Source organism: Aethalodelphis obliquidens, unplaced genomic scaffold (genome assembly GCF_003676395.1).
Source record: "Aethalodelphis obliquidens isolate GAN/ISIS:26980383/991018 unplaced genomic scaffold, ASM367639v1 scaffold27, whole genome shotgun sequence".
Taxonomy (NCBI): Eukaryota; Metazoa; Chordata; class Mammalia; order Artiodactyla; family Delphinidae; genus Aethalodelphis; species Aethalodelphis obliquidens.
Window position 1 is genome coordinate 12,397,276 of NW_020837971.1, and position 17,250 is coordinate 12,414,525.

The following is a 17,250-nucleotide window of genomic DNA, read 5'->3' on the forward strand; positions in this document are numbered from 1 at the left end:
AACTTACCTCTGAAATATGATCTTTTAAGATGTAAAGTTAATATGTCAGAAAGAAACATGGAAATTTTAACTTCCTCCTCCTTGAAATCATGCAAATTATGCTATTAAGACAGGTTTGAAACATATTCATCAGGTTCTTTATCATTATTGAAAATGGGGAAAAGACAGTTGGCTTGACAGCAGATTCACCAAAACCCATCATGCCTGTATACCAATCTTAAATATTCTAAGATAAATGAGGCAAGCAACTTTTTCATTGTTTCCTAAAAATAAAGTGACTTTCCCTTCACATTATGTTCATGCTCTCTTTGCTTTCACATGATTCACCCACAGGAAAAATGATTTTTTGAATAGTCAGGAGACAAAAAAGGCAAGGCCTATAAACAAAAACTGTCATCACTCTATCTCCCTAATTGACAACACATGTGAGTTCTGAGTATCTCCACATGGGCGAACATAACTCATTTCTAAGACCACACTTCACCTGTGATGAAAACATATTAACTTCCACCGTACTTCCTTGGGCAGTCAGAAAGGTCTGCTTGAGTTCAAAGGGCAGGGACATAACTCTCTATCTTGATGAGGTAGAGGCAAGGTTCTGGAAGAGTCTGAGGGACCTGAAATATTGTTGGCATCATTTTTGAAAAACACAACCTGCCATAGGTTTCTTCTGTCAAGGGGGAGAAGGGTAATTATGAAAAGGCAGAAGGGAAAAAAAGAGAACTGGCATAATCCACTGATCATGGAAATGTTCTTTAAGCACATCATTTTAACTAAAGAGTGCATCTGGGATTTGAGGATCTGGATCAAAATCCCCTTAAAGCTATCTTTGCCTTTACAGTTAAATACTCCCAGAAGTACAAACACCCGTGTTTGAAAACCCAGCTATAGATTATACTTCCATTCTTTAATTATATGAATATTTAAGATGCATACTTAACTATAAATTTCCCTAACACAGTTATTTAGCATCTCTGCGGAGGTAAAAACGTGTATTCTGGAACAATTTAAAAAATCATTTTTCATTTAAAAGAATGATCAATTCCTTTCACTCAGCTAAACAAAAATAGGCTAGTAATATAAACAAACCAATATCAATGTCGAAAGACCTTTGATAACTATATACACTACCAACCAGAGCAGTAAAGCAATGTATCTTTCCTGAGGACAAAAATGTTTCTCTTAAAATCAGAAAGGTCAGACCTCTGGAAGATGTTGGTAACTTGGCAGAAGAGAAATTTTACATTTAGTTAACATTACACTTATAAAGTAGTAAAATAAAATGCACATAAGCCATTAGAACAATTATAATTTGAATGTTTTCCAAATATGATACGAATACATTAGCATAAAACCTTTCTTGACTTCCTTTATTTTTGCCAATAATCCAGTGATCTCCAAGCAATGGCTTAATGATTATTTCTAAATGTCACTTCCTAGAGATAATATTTCTTACCTATTAAGTTCAATAAAAGGTATGCAAAAGTATTGCTCTAATTTTCATCATACATCATGACCTCAAATCATCTAGAAAGACGTTAGAAAATAAGGACATTCCCTTTAGAACACTGGGGGAAAAATTACTATTCTCTTTATATATAGGGGATAAAGGCAGAGCAATATAGTAGTTATAATCAGAATGTCTGCATCCACTCACCAAATATTTATTAAGCACCTACTATTTTCCAGGCATCATTCTAAGAGCTGAGGATATAGGGGTAAGTGAGAAAGTAACAGCTACCATTTAGAGGGCTTACTATGTGCCAGGCTCTGGCCTAAGAGTTTTCACACATGTAAACCCATTTAATCCTCAAACACAACACCTCTATGACATGGGTACTGTTAAGTTTTTCATTTTACATATAAGAAAATTGAGGCACAGAGAAGTTAAATAATTCACCAAGCTAGTAACTGGTAGTAGTAGTCCTGGGTGTCATGGAGCTTTTATTAATCTAAAATCCTTCCCTTCTCATTTTGTTTTGCCTCTGTGAAAAGACCTAACATACAAATAGAAGTGGTTATGGCTCAAATAGGTGGTGTAACCTTTTCACTTTTAAAGCTTTCTTTCTGGGAATGTTTAAATAAAATTTTAGCTATACTTTCATCATATATTGTGACCCTAAAATATCTAAAAAGCCTGAATGTTATAAGACTTGATTTTGTTTAAATAGTTGGGGAAAATGAAAATCCCCAACATTTTCATTTTTCTCCCCATTACTGTAGGTATAGGTATGTAGTATTCCTTCCTTTGGAAAGCCTTTCTTTAGTCCAGGGAGGCCTGGTGGGGCTGAAGACCATGGGACCCTGCCTCATTGTAGGGGTGAATCCATGTCCAAGCTAATCATGCCATACTGCCTTGATCATAGTTATTGGATTAAGACTCGAAAATTTGACCTAAGCATGGCCAATCTGTCTTCACTGAGATTGACAGAGCTGGGAAATGTTCTCTTCACAATGGAAGTGACTTAAGACTGCTGGTAGCTATCTTCCTGGGCCTCAAGAGAAAATGACTCCACAATACTGAGAGATGTGGAGTAGAGAAATTCAGATGCAGAATTCTTTAATATAGCTATGCAAGAAGTAGGTCTATCCTTGTCCTCTGCAGTTAAATAAGTATAAAGGGTATGAATATTTTTTTTAATTTAAGCTTAAGCGGGTTTCTGTAACTTTCAATCAAGTTTCAATGCATTTTTACAAAAGCATTACATAAAATATGCATGCAGAACAATGGTTATAATATGAATAGAAATCTCCTTTATTCTTTTCCTTTACCCCCTTTCCCTATGAACAAATAAAGAACTGTCTACAGGACAAAGGACAGTCTATTTCATTTTCAAAAGTAGTATGCAAAATATATACTTACGAATTCTAACTATGTGATTACAAAGCATTATTTTAATAATTCTTTGGCATATGACAAAGCACAATATAGCTAGAAAGACAAAACGTTTTATTTTGAAACATTGGAAAAACATTAAAAGACAAATGTCCATTATATAACCAAGAATGTTAAGTATTTGGAAACTGTCAATCTTCTAAAATTGGTAGGCACTTCCAGAGAGCTAAATATTGCAAATTATCCTACCATATGTCTTCTCTAACACCAAAAATACTTGATATGATGAAGGAAGACACAACTAATTATTCAAAGTCACCACGTTAGGGTTCAACTTAATTACAAGCAAAAGTTTTGTCCAAGATGTTCCTGACAAATGAAGCTTCCAGTTGAATTTCAGAAATGTTAACAAAAGTATCTTCCTTTTTTGCCTGTGAATGTTTGAGTATTGCTGTATTGTTGGCTTATATCCACTACAGATACTGGTTCTAGGCCAGCCCAAGGGTCTTCAAGCATTGAAGGCTTGAAATAACTTTCCAACTCATTAGACATTCTCTTTTCTCTACCACGCCCTGATCCAAATGGTGTAGATGTCCTTGGAGAACCCTTTAGAAAAAAAATCATCAGTTAAAAAGACATTTAGTAGAGGTAACTGGTACTTTTTCTTTAGAGGCTAGAGGGGATCACACTGCTAGTTAAAAGTTGTGTCTTGAACCCAAACATGTTCACTTGCAAAGTCCATGCTTCCTTTAATCTAGTGTTTTAAAAAAGTATTTAAACCTATTTGATATACTAATTTATTGATAGTTTTATGCCCACTGTCACTTCAAATCCTTTTGGGTTTCTAATGTAATAACTTTCCCAAACTATAAACTGGTGATGAAGTAAGAAATTACTTGTACTGTAGTCTTCCCTCAGTATTTCCCTATTGCTTCTGGAAGCAAATTAAACTTTTTTTTTTTTTTTAACCCTACAGCTTCAAAATTTCTAGAACCCTCCCATCTCATTAGCTCCACACTCAAAGGGATGGGTTTGGTTTAGCAAAAGTTGGAAAACTACCAAGCATATTTAAGATGTAAACCACAGAATCCTAGACATACCAGAAAGAAGCCTTAGAGCAGAAGCCAATGTAGTTGAAAAACGAAGGCCAAAAGGAGGAAAAAAAAAAAAAAGAAGAGAAAAAAAAGGGAAAAGGTGCCATCAGTAGGAAGATGGCACTAGCCTGTAACCCTAGAGCTGAGCCCTATGCTGGGGATTCATTCGCTTTTTTCCTCCTTGAAGACCGGGGACTCAGAATAATTTACTGCAACGAACTGGCTAGGCCCCTGACGAAGGAGAGGGAATTAGGGATATCTGTGTTTGAGCGGCAGTGTACTGGCTAAAAGTAGGAGGACTATAGAAACAAAGTACAGCTCTGCAACTTTTTACAGCATTCTAAAGAAAGTTATACTTAACTTCTCTGAGCCTCAGTTTATTCATCTGCGACATGGGGCTAACGATAGTATCTCACTTCATAGAGGATTCAAAATAATCCACGCAAAGGGATTATCAGTACCATGCCTGCCATACAGTAAGAGCTCGGCAAACGCTGGCTATTATTACCTGGGGGTGGGTCTGCTGCTGCCCTGGGGAGTAGCCGAATTGCTGCTGGGACCCCGCGGGGGACTTGGAGTAGTTGCCAGGGTAGCCGCCAGGGGACGGAGACCCGAACCGGCCCCCAGGGAAGCTGCCGCCGTGTCGCGGAGAGTGGCTGCTCCCGTAGGGCCTAGACCTGGGCCCGTACGGCGGCGTGTGGTGTGGACTCCCGTACCCGTCCCGCGGGGATGGCGGCCGCGCTCCGCCTCCGCCCGGGGTACCCCGGAAGCTGCTCCCGCTTCCCCAACCTCCTACACCCGGGCTGGGGCAAGGAGGAGTCGGGGGTCGGAAATTCTGTCGGTGCATCTCAGAAGACGAAAACGAGGACTTCAATGGCGCGTTCTCCCGCCGGAACTGTCGAGACCAACCGTTCACAGACACTTCGTGGTCCTTCACCAAAACAGTCCTCCGCCCGCCAGCACCATAGACCACATTGGTTCCGGCCTCACAAAGGTTCCTCTGGGGCGGCGGGATAAGTAGGTTATCGAATGGGTACAGATTCAGCTGATTTAAGTGAAGGAAAGAGGAAGAAAAAGGATAAAGGAAAGGGCTAATCCCGGGCCCCAGCAGTGGCCTTTGCAGTCTGGCGGGCTTTGGTTGCCACTGACTGACGTACTAAACGCCTGCCGAACGGATGGAGGGGGGCCCGGAGAGCTCAGCAGGGCCGGGCCCCTCCCACCTGGCGGGGGGCGGGGACCGAGGTGTCCGTGGGCGCCCCCAGTGGCTGCGGGTCGCGCGCGCACTTCGTTCTCCACTCACGCAGGGAAGAAGGATTTCAGAGGGGTTCGCGATGCTGGCGACGCTGGCGAGGGTCGCGGCTCTGCGGAGAAGCGGCCTTCTCTCCCGCCGGGGAGGCGGGAGGGGGCTGTGGACCGGCCGCCCGCAGTCAGGTATCCTCCGAGACTCGGTCCGGGCGGCGAAAGGGACCCCAGCCCCAGCCTCCCCACTCCAGCGGCATCCTGAGGAGAGCGCCGCGCTTTCCAGAAGTATCCGCTGCCCCCGGCGCCCGCCCTTTGGCCTTTCGCGTCTCCCCTTGCCCTGGCTCCGCGGTCGCCCCGTGGTCACCCTGCCCGGCGTCCAGGCCTGGGTCCGGCCCCTGCGTGGTCCTACTGGGCGGACTCGCCTCTCCCCCTTACTCCTACCCCCTCGTCCCCCAAGTTTAAATACCTTGAAAAATGCACCCCCAGCCACATTTCAGGAAGGGTTTCAGACTGCACTTTATTTATTATTATTATTATGTTTTACATCTTTATTGGAGTATAATTGCTTTACAATGGTGTGTTAGTCTCTGTTTTATAACAAAGTGAATCAGCTATACATATACATATGTTCCCATATATCTTCCCTCTTGCGTCTCCCCCCCTCCCCCCTCCCTATCCCACCCCTCCAGGCGATCACAAAGCACCGAGCTGATTTCCCTGTGCTATGCGGCTGCACTTTAAATAACTCGGGGGCGAGGCTGTGCTCGCAGAGGCCGGACTTTACTCCCTTCCTTGTTCTTGTTAAATGCAAGCGGGTAAGCGAGTTGGTTAGGAAGCAGAGAGCCTGATTTTCAAAATTAGCAACATTTGGCTAAAGCTGTTAAAATAATGATCGTTTCACAGACTTTTGGTTAAAAAGAAAAGTGTGGTCATTCAAGAATGACCCCTAATGTATAAACCCATCTTTGTACCGAATACCTGTCTCAGAATTTTATTTGGAAGATGAAATTTAGATTTACTGCAGTTTTCTAGAACTTTCTTTACACCCTCCGAATCTGGGAATGATAGTCCACTGTGAGTCTTGAAATCATCTTGTAGGAAACAGAATCTTAAAGAATTTTCGGACTCATTTAATCATAGCCTAATGGGTAGCCTGGACCTGTGCTTTTCAGCCTGTGAACCTTCTTGCAGGTGCCACTCCTCACTGTCCATTTGACACGTTCTGTGACGTGGCAAAGCCGAAGAATGGGATGTTTTCTCAGCTTCTGTCCTTGATGAATGGAGATACACACACACTTTCCTGTGGTGGTTTGTTCTGAGGGAATTCAGTTCATCAAGCTTTTCCTTTAGATACAAGTTGTAGAATCAATCAAGGCAGGATAATGCCATCAAGGCTTTATGATGCAGTTAAGGCCCGGGGATCCCAGATTATTCACCTTATTATATACTTTTGTCCTGGCCAAAGCTAAGCACCTTTCTGGACATTGTCTTTGGTGCTTAGCTTAATGCCTGGTAATTGAGCTGTCAGATATTTATTGAATGAATGAGTGGGTCACATCATATTGGTCAGTGATTCTCACCTATAATACCCCCTTTAATAGCATCAACTAATCTACATTTTGGGGGGAGGGAGCAGAAAAATGAGGGTGGCAGGGATCAAAATTACCTTTGTTAATTTTTAAATAACTGGCAAATGTTTTGCAGAATTGAGTGAAGTACTGTAAGTTGTCATTTTACTTGCCTTACACTTCTGGAATGCTCTTTCCTATAGTGATACACTGCTATCTTCTACACATATGAACTTGCATTAGAAACGGGGGAGGTAGATTCTGACAGGTAGATTGCACATGACAGTGTGCCTGTCATCATGTTTTCAGGTATATATGAGGATTGAGGGAGAGTACATTCTTAATTATATGAAAACTCCAGATTCCACTTGGATCACTTCTGAGAATAGGCAACTTGCCTTTTCACAGATGAGAAATTGTCCAAGGAAAGTGAAGTGACTTGCTTGAATTCACATAGCAAATGGATGTGGGACCAGAACTCAGGCTTCTTGAATCCCAGGCAGTTGTCTTTTTTCCTAGGTAAAGAAATATGAATTGACACTCAGTCCGTCCTTTGAAAAATGCAATAGATAAATAAGCATGTAAAATTCTGATAGTGGTACTGCGTAGCGTATTATTTTAGATATTTAGAGATTAGTAGATACAACCTTGTTATTGAACTTTTGTGAATGTAGCTAGAATCTTCCGGAGTATTAACCTGGGAATTGCAATCTGGCTGCCTGAACTGGTGGGTCTGAGGTTCCCAGATACATACTTGTGTTGGTTATTTATATGGTGGTGAGTTCAGGGGAAGAGAGATGAAGGAAGTTTTATGTTACATTACTTGGAAATAGAAAAGTGAATTGGGATGATGTATATGAGAGTTTGGTGGCTGCCCCATGAACTAAGTCTGAGTCCTGTGGAGAGATAAGAGCACTTTTGTGAGTAACACAGGTATTGTTCCCACAAAAAGAGAATTGCAGCACTCTTTAGGGAGGACCAGCATTAGAAAACAGGATCCTCAGTAGGATAGTGCTTTTATTGAAGACACTGTTAGTGGCTAGATGCTGTCTTCAAGTGGCATTGTACACAGAGGACATCAACAGGCAAAACGTCAAGGAACTTTCTCAGGACCCATGAGTTATATGGGGAGCCCCCAGATTAATTGGTTAACTTTGTGGTGGTGCATGTTTTATAAGTTTTACTTGTATAAGAGTACCACTAAGGAAATTTAAGTGTAAGTGAAAATGGGGCCTTGTCTATTTCTATAAGACTGAAGATCTTTATTCGGGTTACCTAAGATTTTTTGGTGTGTCTTTTTTCAGTAGATTAAACAAATTTTTTTTTTTTTTTGTAGAGCCTTTATGAGAGCAGATGGCTTTGTGTTTGAAGCAGGAATTGGGGTCTTGTAGCTGCTCCCTCTGTCCCCTACTTTAACTACCTCCCTGAAAAGACACTTCTGGGGCACTGCTAAGGAATTCCTAGGGCTCTCCAGAAAGGGTTTGAAAGCCAATATTTTAGGTAGCTGTCAGGTATTAATGAGTGCTGCAAAAGTAAATACTTTGGTTAGTTTTACTGCTTATTACCAAGGAGTAAATATTTTCATGTTTCTGCATGGTCAGGGCTTTCTAAGCCAAGGAAACTAGAGCCTGGGTTAAAGGGCAAGCCTTGGAAGTTAAAGGATGACTGAAATGATTGTTAGAGAACTCTCAGGAAGTTTATGTTTATATTTCAAAGGGGTATAAAACTCAGAGCCTTGGAGACATTCCCAAGATTGAGATTGTAAACCCAGGGAAGTTTATCTTTCCCCCTGGAGACATTTATTTATATTCCAAAGGGTTAGAACCCAGGGATCATCCCCTTTTCTTCCGAAGGAGAATTTGCTTACTTTAGGGAGATAAGCTTTCTCTGCTTTTCTTGGGAGAAGGTAGTTGCTGGTCAGCTATCCCATACAAACTAATAGATTTATAATTTTGGGGACCTATCCTGTGGTTCATTCCTTATATGTGCACGCCTAGTCCACCAGCTCTCATTATGACGCCTGTGGCATATTAGGTGTGGGAAAAATGGTGCATTTCTTGATGTAAGTAATAATAACTCTGATCTCTGCTTCAAAAACCTCATGTTTTTGAATACATATAGATATTAAAAAGTTTATATATATATATATATATTTTTTTTTTTTTTTTTTTTTTTCCCATGCCGCACGGCCTATAGAATCTTAGTTCTCTGACCAGGGATTGAACCTGCGCCCCCCTGCGTTGGAAACACAGAGTCTTAACCCTGAACCACCAGGGAAGTCCCCCCAAAAATGTATTTTTGATGATGAAAGCACTTCTTAGGACAGAAGAATGTATTTAATAGTTTCTATGTATAGAAATTTTTGTTCTGATTTTAGTATATGTGCTGCTGAAGGGAGCCCTAGAAATGTTTGTACAGTCATCCCTCGGTATCTGCAGGGGATTGGTTCCAGGAACCCCCTTTGGATACCAAAAACTGAGGGTGCTCAAGTCCCTTACTATATAAAATGGTTTAGTATTTGCATATAACTACACAACCTGTGTATACCTAAAATCAAATCCATATTACTTACAATATCTGATACAATATAAATGATATGTAAATAGTTGACAATATGGTGCAACTGCTATGTAAATAGTTGTGGGAGGTGCAGCATATTCAAATCGTGCTTTTTGGAATTTCTTGGCATTTTTTTCTCCCAAATATTTTTGGTACACTGCTGGTTGAGTCTGCAGTTGGGGAACCCACAGATACAGAGGGCCTACTGTATGTATACTTAGAGCATAAGCTTTATCTTAATATTTCCTGAAGCCTTTCAGGTTACCTCAGTTTTCCTTATATAGGTTCTGTTGTCAGCTGTTCCATGTTGAAGACTGTCAGTCGTAGAAAAGTAAAGGCATCTCTGGGATTGATTAGCTCAATTACTGATAAGGTGAGACCTGCCTTGAATGCAGTAGACCACTTAACTATCACTTATGTAATGTTCTCATTGATAAAGCAGGTATTAGAAGTAACTTGTTTTTGCCTCTGAGAGCCAAACTACTGTTAATGATCTTCTTTTCAATTCTAAGCATGTATCCACCATCCACAGTAGTCAAGCACAGGTGAAACGTATTATACATGTTTATTTCTTTTAGACTAATATTCTTCACCCGTGTGTAATGCAAGTGTTAATGCATTAACTCACACTTATAAAAGTTTTCATTGAAAATAATAAAATTATTGACAGAATACTTTGACATGAAGAAAAATGTAAGAGTATGATTATTCTTTTCCAGACACAAATGTTTGTTTTAAAAGGAGTAAGTAAAATTTTAATGTCGCCAGAACTGGTATCTTTGTATTTTTCCAATTGTGAAAACAATACGTACCTTTTGTAGAAAACCTGAAATGTTTAGGAAAGTAGAAGGCAAGAAAAAATATTAGTCTCTTATCTAAGAAGCAAATACTTAATATATAAATAGAAAAAAATAAACCTCACATACTTTAAATTGGAAAATAAAAGCTTTTTAAAAGGGAAAACCAACTATACATGAGTATATAATGTGGGGTTGGAAAAACATGATACCTATACAGAAAAGAGTTAACATAGCAGGCCTCAGGCTGCTATCTTTAGAAAGACCTTCTTACAAGTGTGGCCCTTGTTTGGCATCTGGGGACTTGGCACTCGAACTGCTTCCTAATTAGTAAGGGTGCCTAGATGATTTGTACAATCAGTGTGATTTATGGATTTATGGTGAGCACCTGCTGTTCTTCTGGGAGTCCAGAATTTTGGTGCATGCTGAGCAGAGAGTGCCTATGTGAAAAGCCCTCAATAAAGCCTTTGGATTCTGGGTCCGTAATAGACTTCCCTGAGCAGAAACATTGCACGTGTTACTGAATTTTTTTGTTGCTGGAGAAAGAAGCAACAAAAGAAGCTTGGCGTGGCCCCTCATGGGAGGGAGAGAACATAAGAAGCCTGTGCATGGATTTTTCCAGACTCTGCCCATCTTTTTCACTGACTGATTGGGTCATGTATCATTTTGCTGTAATAAACTTTTAGCCGTGAATACAGCTATGTGCTGAGTCCTTTTAGCAACTCACTGAAGGTGTGGGTAGTCTGAAGGAACTCTGAAACAATAGCAAAGGCAGAAAGTGAAAGAAATGATTTTTCGAAAGTGAAATTCCAAAACCATCCAAAAAACCAAACAGCAGATAAAGAAAAATTACTTTTACTAATTATGACTCATAAAAGGTTAATATTCTTACTACACGAAGAATCCATACAAATCAATAAGAAAAAAGATAAACACGCCTGTAGAAATACGGGCCAACGAGAAGAATAGATTATGTTTGAGAAGAAAAAGAGCAAGTGTTAAAAACAATGTAATTTAGAGGTCATTAAACAAATGCAAATTAAAATGGTGGTAGCATGCAAATTTTTAACTGTTAAATTTACAACAAACAAGTAAACAATATGCTCCCCAAACCAAGTGATCATATGCGGGGTTACGGAAGATGGTGGAGAACACTATTTTCATATACTGCTGGTGCCAGTATATGTTAATACTGCCTTTCTGGTGGACAGTTTGATGAAATGTGTGAAAAGTTTGAAAGAATTTATAACATGAACATGGCTAGGTCACCTTAAGACCTTCCTCTGTCCTTGGAAGCATGCTTTTCATTCTCCTTTCTCCATCCCCCAAAACTCTAAAAGCCTTAGAGAATAATTTTTATCTTTACTCCTTAAAGAGAAGTTCCTGGGAGGGTTCTGTAGCCCTTCACAGAAAGCATCCTAAATTCCCTCTAGACATCTCCTGCTCGTCAGAATTACCGATTGGAAGCTGTTGAAAACAAATCATGGGCTTGTTTCTTTATTGGTTTTGGCCCTGCCATGCGGCATGCGGGATCTTAGTTCCCCCACTGGGAATCGAACCTGTGCCCCATGCGGTGGAAGCGCGGACTCTTAAATCACTGGACCATCAGGGAAGTCCCGAAAACAAATCAAATCATAAGACATTTTTTCTCACATATGTATCCGTCCACACACTTCTTCCAGGCTGTCCCTTCCTTTCCCTTCTGTTCCTCCTCCGTTTATCTGCGGTGGGTCTGTAAAATCGGGTTCTCTACGTTTTTTGTGTCAAAAGAGGCTCATCACATTCACAGTCACGCTGTGCCCCACCTCCACCCTCCCACGCGTCGCGTGCACACATTTTCTTCTTTGCCGTGATAATTATCATTTCCCTCAAGTACCTGTGATGGCGTTTTGCTGGTTGTCCCCTGGAAGGGATGCCTTTCCCTAGTTGGCACAAAGGTCTTGCCTTTGCTCAGTCTTCTCCGGGAGGAGAGCCACCACACCAACACAGAGAAGTTCCAGGGGCCTCTTGGGTTTGTGGGCATTCATATTTGGTAATTCATTGCTATCATTTGCTCCGTGAGTACCTGCTTCAGCCACTTCTTATCCTCTGAGTAGTTCACTTCAGGCTGGCCCTTTAAGGAGGCCTGAACACTGAAGTTTTTTTCTCTGGCTTCCTGACTTTTGGTTGTGAATCCTATAACTATAAATTGATTTATAAAGTCTATAAGTTGGTGCTGTTTTCTACCTTTCCACGTGCCAGTCTATAGCAGTGGTCTTTCTCCTAAATGACTTTTGAAAGGCAATTCATTGCATATATTAAGTTCATATTTAAAAGTTTTTATCACAAGTAGATTTTACAAGAACTAAGATGAGGGTAAGAGCTGTAATGTGTAAGGAATATGTTTTCCTTCTGCCCAGTGGGAGAAGGCTTATCATGAAAGAAGGCTTATTTTTAGGAAAAAATGTATATGAAAGTTGAAGACCTGGAAATTGATTTCTTTAAAATGATTCATTTCTTACAAAAGTCTTCACATATTCTCAGTTTGAAGACTGCAGCTAACAGTGAAACAACCTGCCCCTGAAATGGACTTTCCAGTTGTTGGCTTTGATGCTCTACAATCGCTTAGAGGCTACCATTTTTCCTCCTCCAATGCTTGGTTTCTTCATTGGTCAGGATAGGCTAGATGGGGTGGTGGTACAAATTAGCCTACAATCTCAGTGGCTTAATACAGTAAAACATCTTTCTTGCACATATAGCTACACTATTTGAAAATTGTAGCTTCCAAGGTCACTGTGGCAGGAGTATAGAAGCCTGGAGGATTTTGTGGGATGTTTTTAAGGATCAGGGCTGGAATTAGCTTACGTTTCATTGGCCAGGCCCCCGGCATTTGGGCCCAACCTAATTGCAAGAGAAGCTGGGAAATGTAGAAGAGCAGAGGGATTTGGGATTAGCACTGATTTGTACTTCGGTTGTAGCATGCTTTACCTATCATTGAAAAACCCTTTATCTGGTCTTTTTCCACTGTTCTTCCTGTAGATTTCTCAAGTTTTCATTAAAATAGTAGCATCCAACAGTTTAAAAACCTGTTTGATTGCAAATCCCATAGTAATAGCCAAGTCCTTGCAAGAGAAGGGCAATTCTCAAGAAACTGAGTGTCAATGGAAGGTGAATTATAAATTATTATAAGTTGCTATCCATCTAGCTCTTGTTCTCTGGTGGTCTCTAAATGGTGTAATTGCCTCGTAACTTTGGCATCACTTCCACAGTACCTTTTTACAACTCAAAATTTTTAGGTTCCCTGGAATGTTTTCCAGTGGATTCTAATTTTCCGAGTACTCTAAACTCCTAAAATTACCTGCCAAATTATACTATTAGGAACAGAGCTTCTTTCAAGACTTTTAACCTGTGCTAGAAAGAAAATATCCTGCTAACTATTCTAAATAAAGCTTTGAAGAGATATCCATCTACTGTCTCACTCCTAAGTTCTGGTAGTTAAGTTCTCTGTAAAATATCAAATTAAGAAATCATTTCGGTGTATATCACATGTTGTATTTCATAGTGGTATTCGATCAGTTTGTTTTATGACGACTTTTTTTTTTTTTTTAATGTCTCAGTAGTTGACTAGTACAGTGGGGGAGGGATGCCATGATTACTGTCATACAGATGAGCCACTTGTGTGGGCATCTGTCAATTATATCTACTCTGGTGCTGCTGAAGTTTCTTTGTGTCATGGAAACCTTAGGGCCAAATACCAGGGGAGTTCCTAGAAGCAGCTCTGGCAAGCATAGATTTGATGGCAACTTCATTATAGTTATACTGCTTTGCATGGTTACTCAGCTGTGATCATCATAATGGCTTTCCATCCTAGAGGCCAAATAAGTTAGAGCAATATACAAGCTGCTCAATGTATCTTAACAAATTACGTTATAATAGATGCTCTTTTCAACTGCTTTTTCCCCCCCGTAATCAGCCTATTCTGGTCTTTCACAAACAGGCAAAATATGGCTATAGATATCTTTTTAAAGTATAGAGTATTGAGAATCATATATGTTATTTTCTGTTCTTTGAAATAATCATGAGTCATGTGTTTTTCTCTTGTTTTCAAATCTGGATTATCTACTTTAATAGGTATTGTGACTGTATAATACAATGATGAGGATGATGATAACAACAATTGTTGATTTTTAGTGAGCATTTACCATGTTCCAGGAAGTGTACTATGCACTTTCCATATAACATTTCATTTAATCCTTGCAAACTCTATGATATAGGTGTTTCAAATGAGGAAACTGAAGCTCAGAGAAGTGAAGTTACCTTGGTCAAGGTCACTAGGGTAGTAAGTAGTGAAGCAGAGAATTAAATTCAGTCAGTCTCCAGGGTTTATGCTCTTAACTGTTTAAAACTCATTAATTGATTTTGACTTAAATGTGCTCTAGAAGTCCTTTCTGGTTATCTTCTCAGAAAATAAAAGTAAAATTCTATTGCCTGATGTTAAATTAATTCATTTGAAAAGTTTTGTGTCATTAAACAAAATTTATTATGGTTGTGAGTTGATATTGGTAGAGAAATATAGACTTCTCTTTATAGATTTATAATGAAGTGAGATTTATGGGTTGAAGAGACCTCTAAATATATTTCCTGCATCATTTGAAATAAAACAAGGGCCCCAAAAGAGATGAGTACATAAGACCAGTAGTTTTGGAGTCTTATGTAACATAAAGAATTACTTGTCCATTCATTCCTAATGTTGTCAAAATATCTTCTCACATTTGAGGTCTTTTTCTATGTTTTATTTTCTCTAAAATATCTTGTTTTCTCTCTCATTTTGTTCTTTATGTTTTCACTTTTTCATTTTTTTTTTTTTTGCTGATTATACACTTAATCACAATTAAGCAAAATTACAGAAATAAATAACTTAGCTAGTGAAAGTTCTCCATAAATTCTTACCCCAGGATTTAACCACCAGTAGAATTTTATGAATGCTCCTAGAAATACCAACATGTATTATTAATGTTATTATGTATCTTTACAAATATAGGATCATATTATACATTCTATTCTACAACTTGATTTATTTTTTAACTTAGGAATATATCTTGGTGAACTTTACATGTCAGGGTATGTAAATGTCTCATTTTTCTTAACATTGGTATGGTATTTTTTTATATGGATGTGCAGGTGCTTATTTAACATTTCACCTGTTGGTGGATTTTTGCACTGTTTCGAATATTTTGCTTCAGTATTAAAAACAATGAGGCAGGGGAAGGGGTAGTTAGGGAGTTTGGGATTGACATGTACACACTGTAATATTTAAAATGGGTAACCAACAAGGACCTACTGTATAGCACAGGGAACTCTGCTCAATATTATGTAACAACCTAAATGGGAAAAGAATATGAAAAAGAATAGATACATGTATATGTGTAACTCAGTCGCTTTGCTGTACACCTGAAACTATCACAACATTGTTAATCAGCTATACTCCAATATAAGATTAAAAGTTAAAAAAAATAAAAGCAGTGAGGCAATTCACAATAGAAGATGTATGAATGGCCTATTATTACATGAAAAGATTTTCAACAGCATTAGTCAACAGGGAAATGCCAGTTAAAACCACAGAGAAACATCATATACCCATTAGAATGGCTAACCTTTAAAAGATGAACAATACCTAGTGTTGTGAGGATGTGGAGTTTCTAGAACGCGCGCTGTTGTACAAACACTTTGGAAGTCTGTTTGGCAGTTTCTTAGAAAGTTAAGCATAAACTTACCATATTACCCAGCCATTCCACTAGGTATTTACTCAAGAAAAATGAAAACGTGTCCACACACGGACTTGTACACAAATGTTCATAGTAGCTTGATCCACTGTAACCTAAAACTGGAACCAACCCAGTGTCCATCAGCAGCTGAATGGATAAACAAATGTGGTATATCCATAGAGTAGGATACTACTCATAGAAATGCAACAACATGGATGAGTCTCAGTATCATAATGCTGAATGAAAGAAGCCAGACAGGGTACATAGTGTATGATTTCATTTGTATAAAATTCTAGGAAATGCAAACTAAAATGACAGAAAGCAGATCAATGGTTGCCTGAGGTTGGGGATGGAGGGAGAGGTAGTTTGCAAAGGGCAGGAGAAAACTTTCAGGTAATGGAAAGTTCTGTTTCTCAATTCTGGGTTTGGACAAATGTGTAATGACATGTATCCATCATTACAGTATCGTACGGAGTATTTTCAGTGTCCTAAAAACCCTCTGTGCTCAGCCTATGCACCCCCTCCCCCCATTTTTAAATTTTTCATTAGTTTGTCCCACTTTTAAATTTTTCATTAGACAAACTATCTTAAGTGTAGCTTTGGACTTTATTAAATCGGGAATAATCTGGTATTAGAGGCTTTAATTTTTACAGATTGATTTAGTTGGACTGGGTCAAGGTTTCTGTGTTATATATAAAGCAGAAATGTGAAGGAAAATTTATTTATTTATTTGGTAGTAATAGATATTACTAAGAATATGAAGAATTCTGCATTATTCCTTCCGACAATTAGTAATCAACTTAAGTATTTTCTGTCTTTGCCAGATACTGACAATATGAAGCCATTGGAGGGTGTAAGAATTCTGGATCTAACAAGGTTTGCATTGGTTTATCTGTGTTTTGGTGATTGAGTTTCCCCCCTTCTTTAAAAAGGCATTTATTTCTTGGATTATAAGAAGGTGTTCATAAGCTTATCATTGAAATTTTGGAAAGAAAAACCAAGAAAATTTCCTGTAATTTCATCATTCTATGAGACAATTAGTATAATACTTATACATTTATTTCCAATCTGCATATTTATATGTAACTTTTGAAAATAAAAATTGGAACCATATTGAAATTACAGGTTTATCCACATTTTAAACATACTGTTATATTTTCAGTATTTTCTCATGTCATTCGAAATTCAACAAAAAATATAAGATATTTTATTATAGTATATAGTTGTCACATAATTACCTAGTCATCCTCCAGTGTTTTTATATTATAAATGAGACTTCCTTGTACATAAATCTTTGCCTCAGGAAATCTTTCAGTTTCTTCCTTAGGATAGAATTCTGAAAGTAGAATTACTGCATCAAAGGGAATATACTTTTTAAAGCTCTTGATACATATGGCCAAATCAATTTTT

At 38.8% G+C, this 17,250-nt stretch overlaps 2 protein-coding genes across 4 annotated transcripts in view; one reads left to right on the forward strand and one right to left on the reverse strand.

Annotated features, from left to right (window-relative positions):
* Positions 1 to 2,929: 2,929 nt before the first annotated feature.
* On the reverse strand, positions 2,930 to 5,123 carry MPLKIP (M-phase specific PLK1 interacting protein). The gene is made up of 2 exons (XM_027123974.1): positions 4,439 to 5,123; positions 2,930 to 3,442 (listed from the first exon to the last, which is right to left on the reverse strand). Exons 1-2 carry the CDS (start codon positions 4,775 to 4,777, stop codon positions 3,242 to 3,244), a joined length of 540 nt encoding a protein of 179 aa, XP_026979775.1. The 5' UTR covers positions 4,778 to 5,123; the 3' UTR covers positions 2,930 to 3,241.
* Positions 5,124 to 5,223: 100 nt separating this feature from the next.
* SUGCT (succinyl-CoA:glutarate-CoA transferase) overlaps positions 5,224 to 17,250 on the forward strand; it is a 692,699-nt gene continuing 680,672 nt past the window's right edge. For 2 of the 3 annotated variants that reach the window (XM_027123978.1, XM_027123977.1), the window contains exons 1-2: positions 5,241 to 5,361; positions 16,665 to 16,716. In XM_027123978.1, the coding sequence (XP_026979779.1) occupies positions 5,262 to 5,361; positions 16,665 to 16,716 (152 nt within the window). In that variant the 5' untranslated portion in view covers positions 5,241 to 5,261. Of the gene's footprint in view, positions 5,362 to 16,664; positions 16,717 to 17,250 lie in introns of all 3 variants that reach the window. The other variant, XM_027123976.1, reaches the window with a different exon arrangement.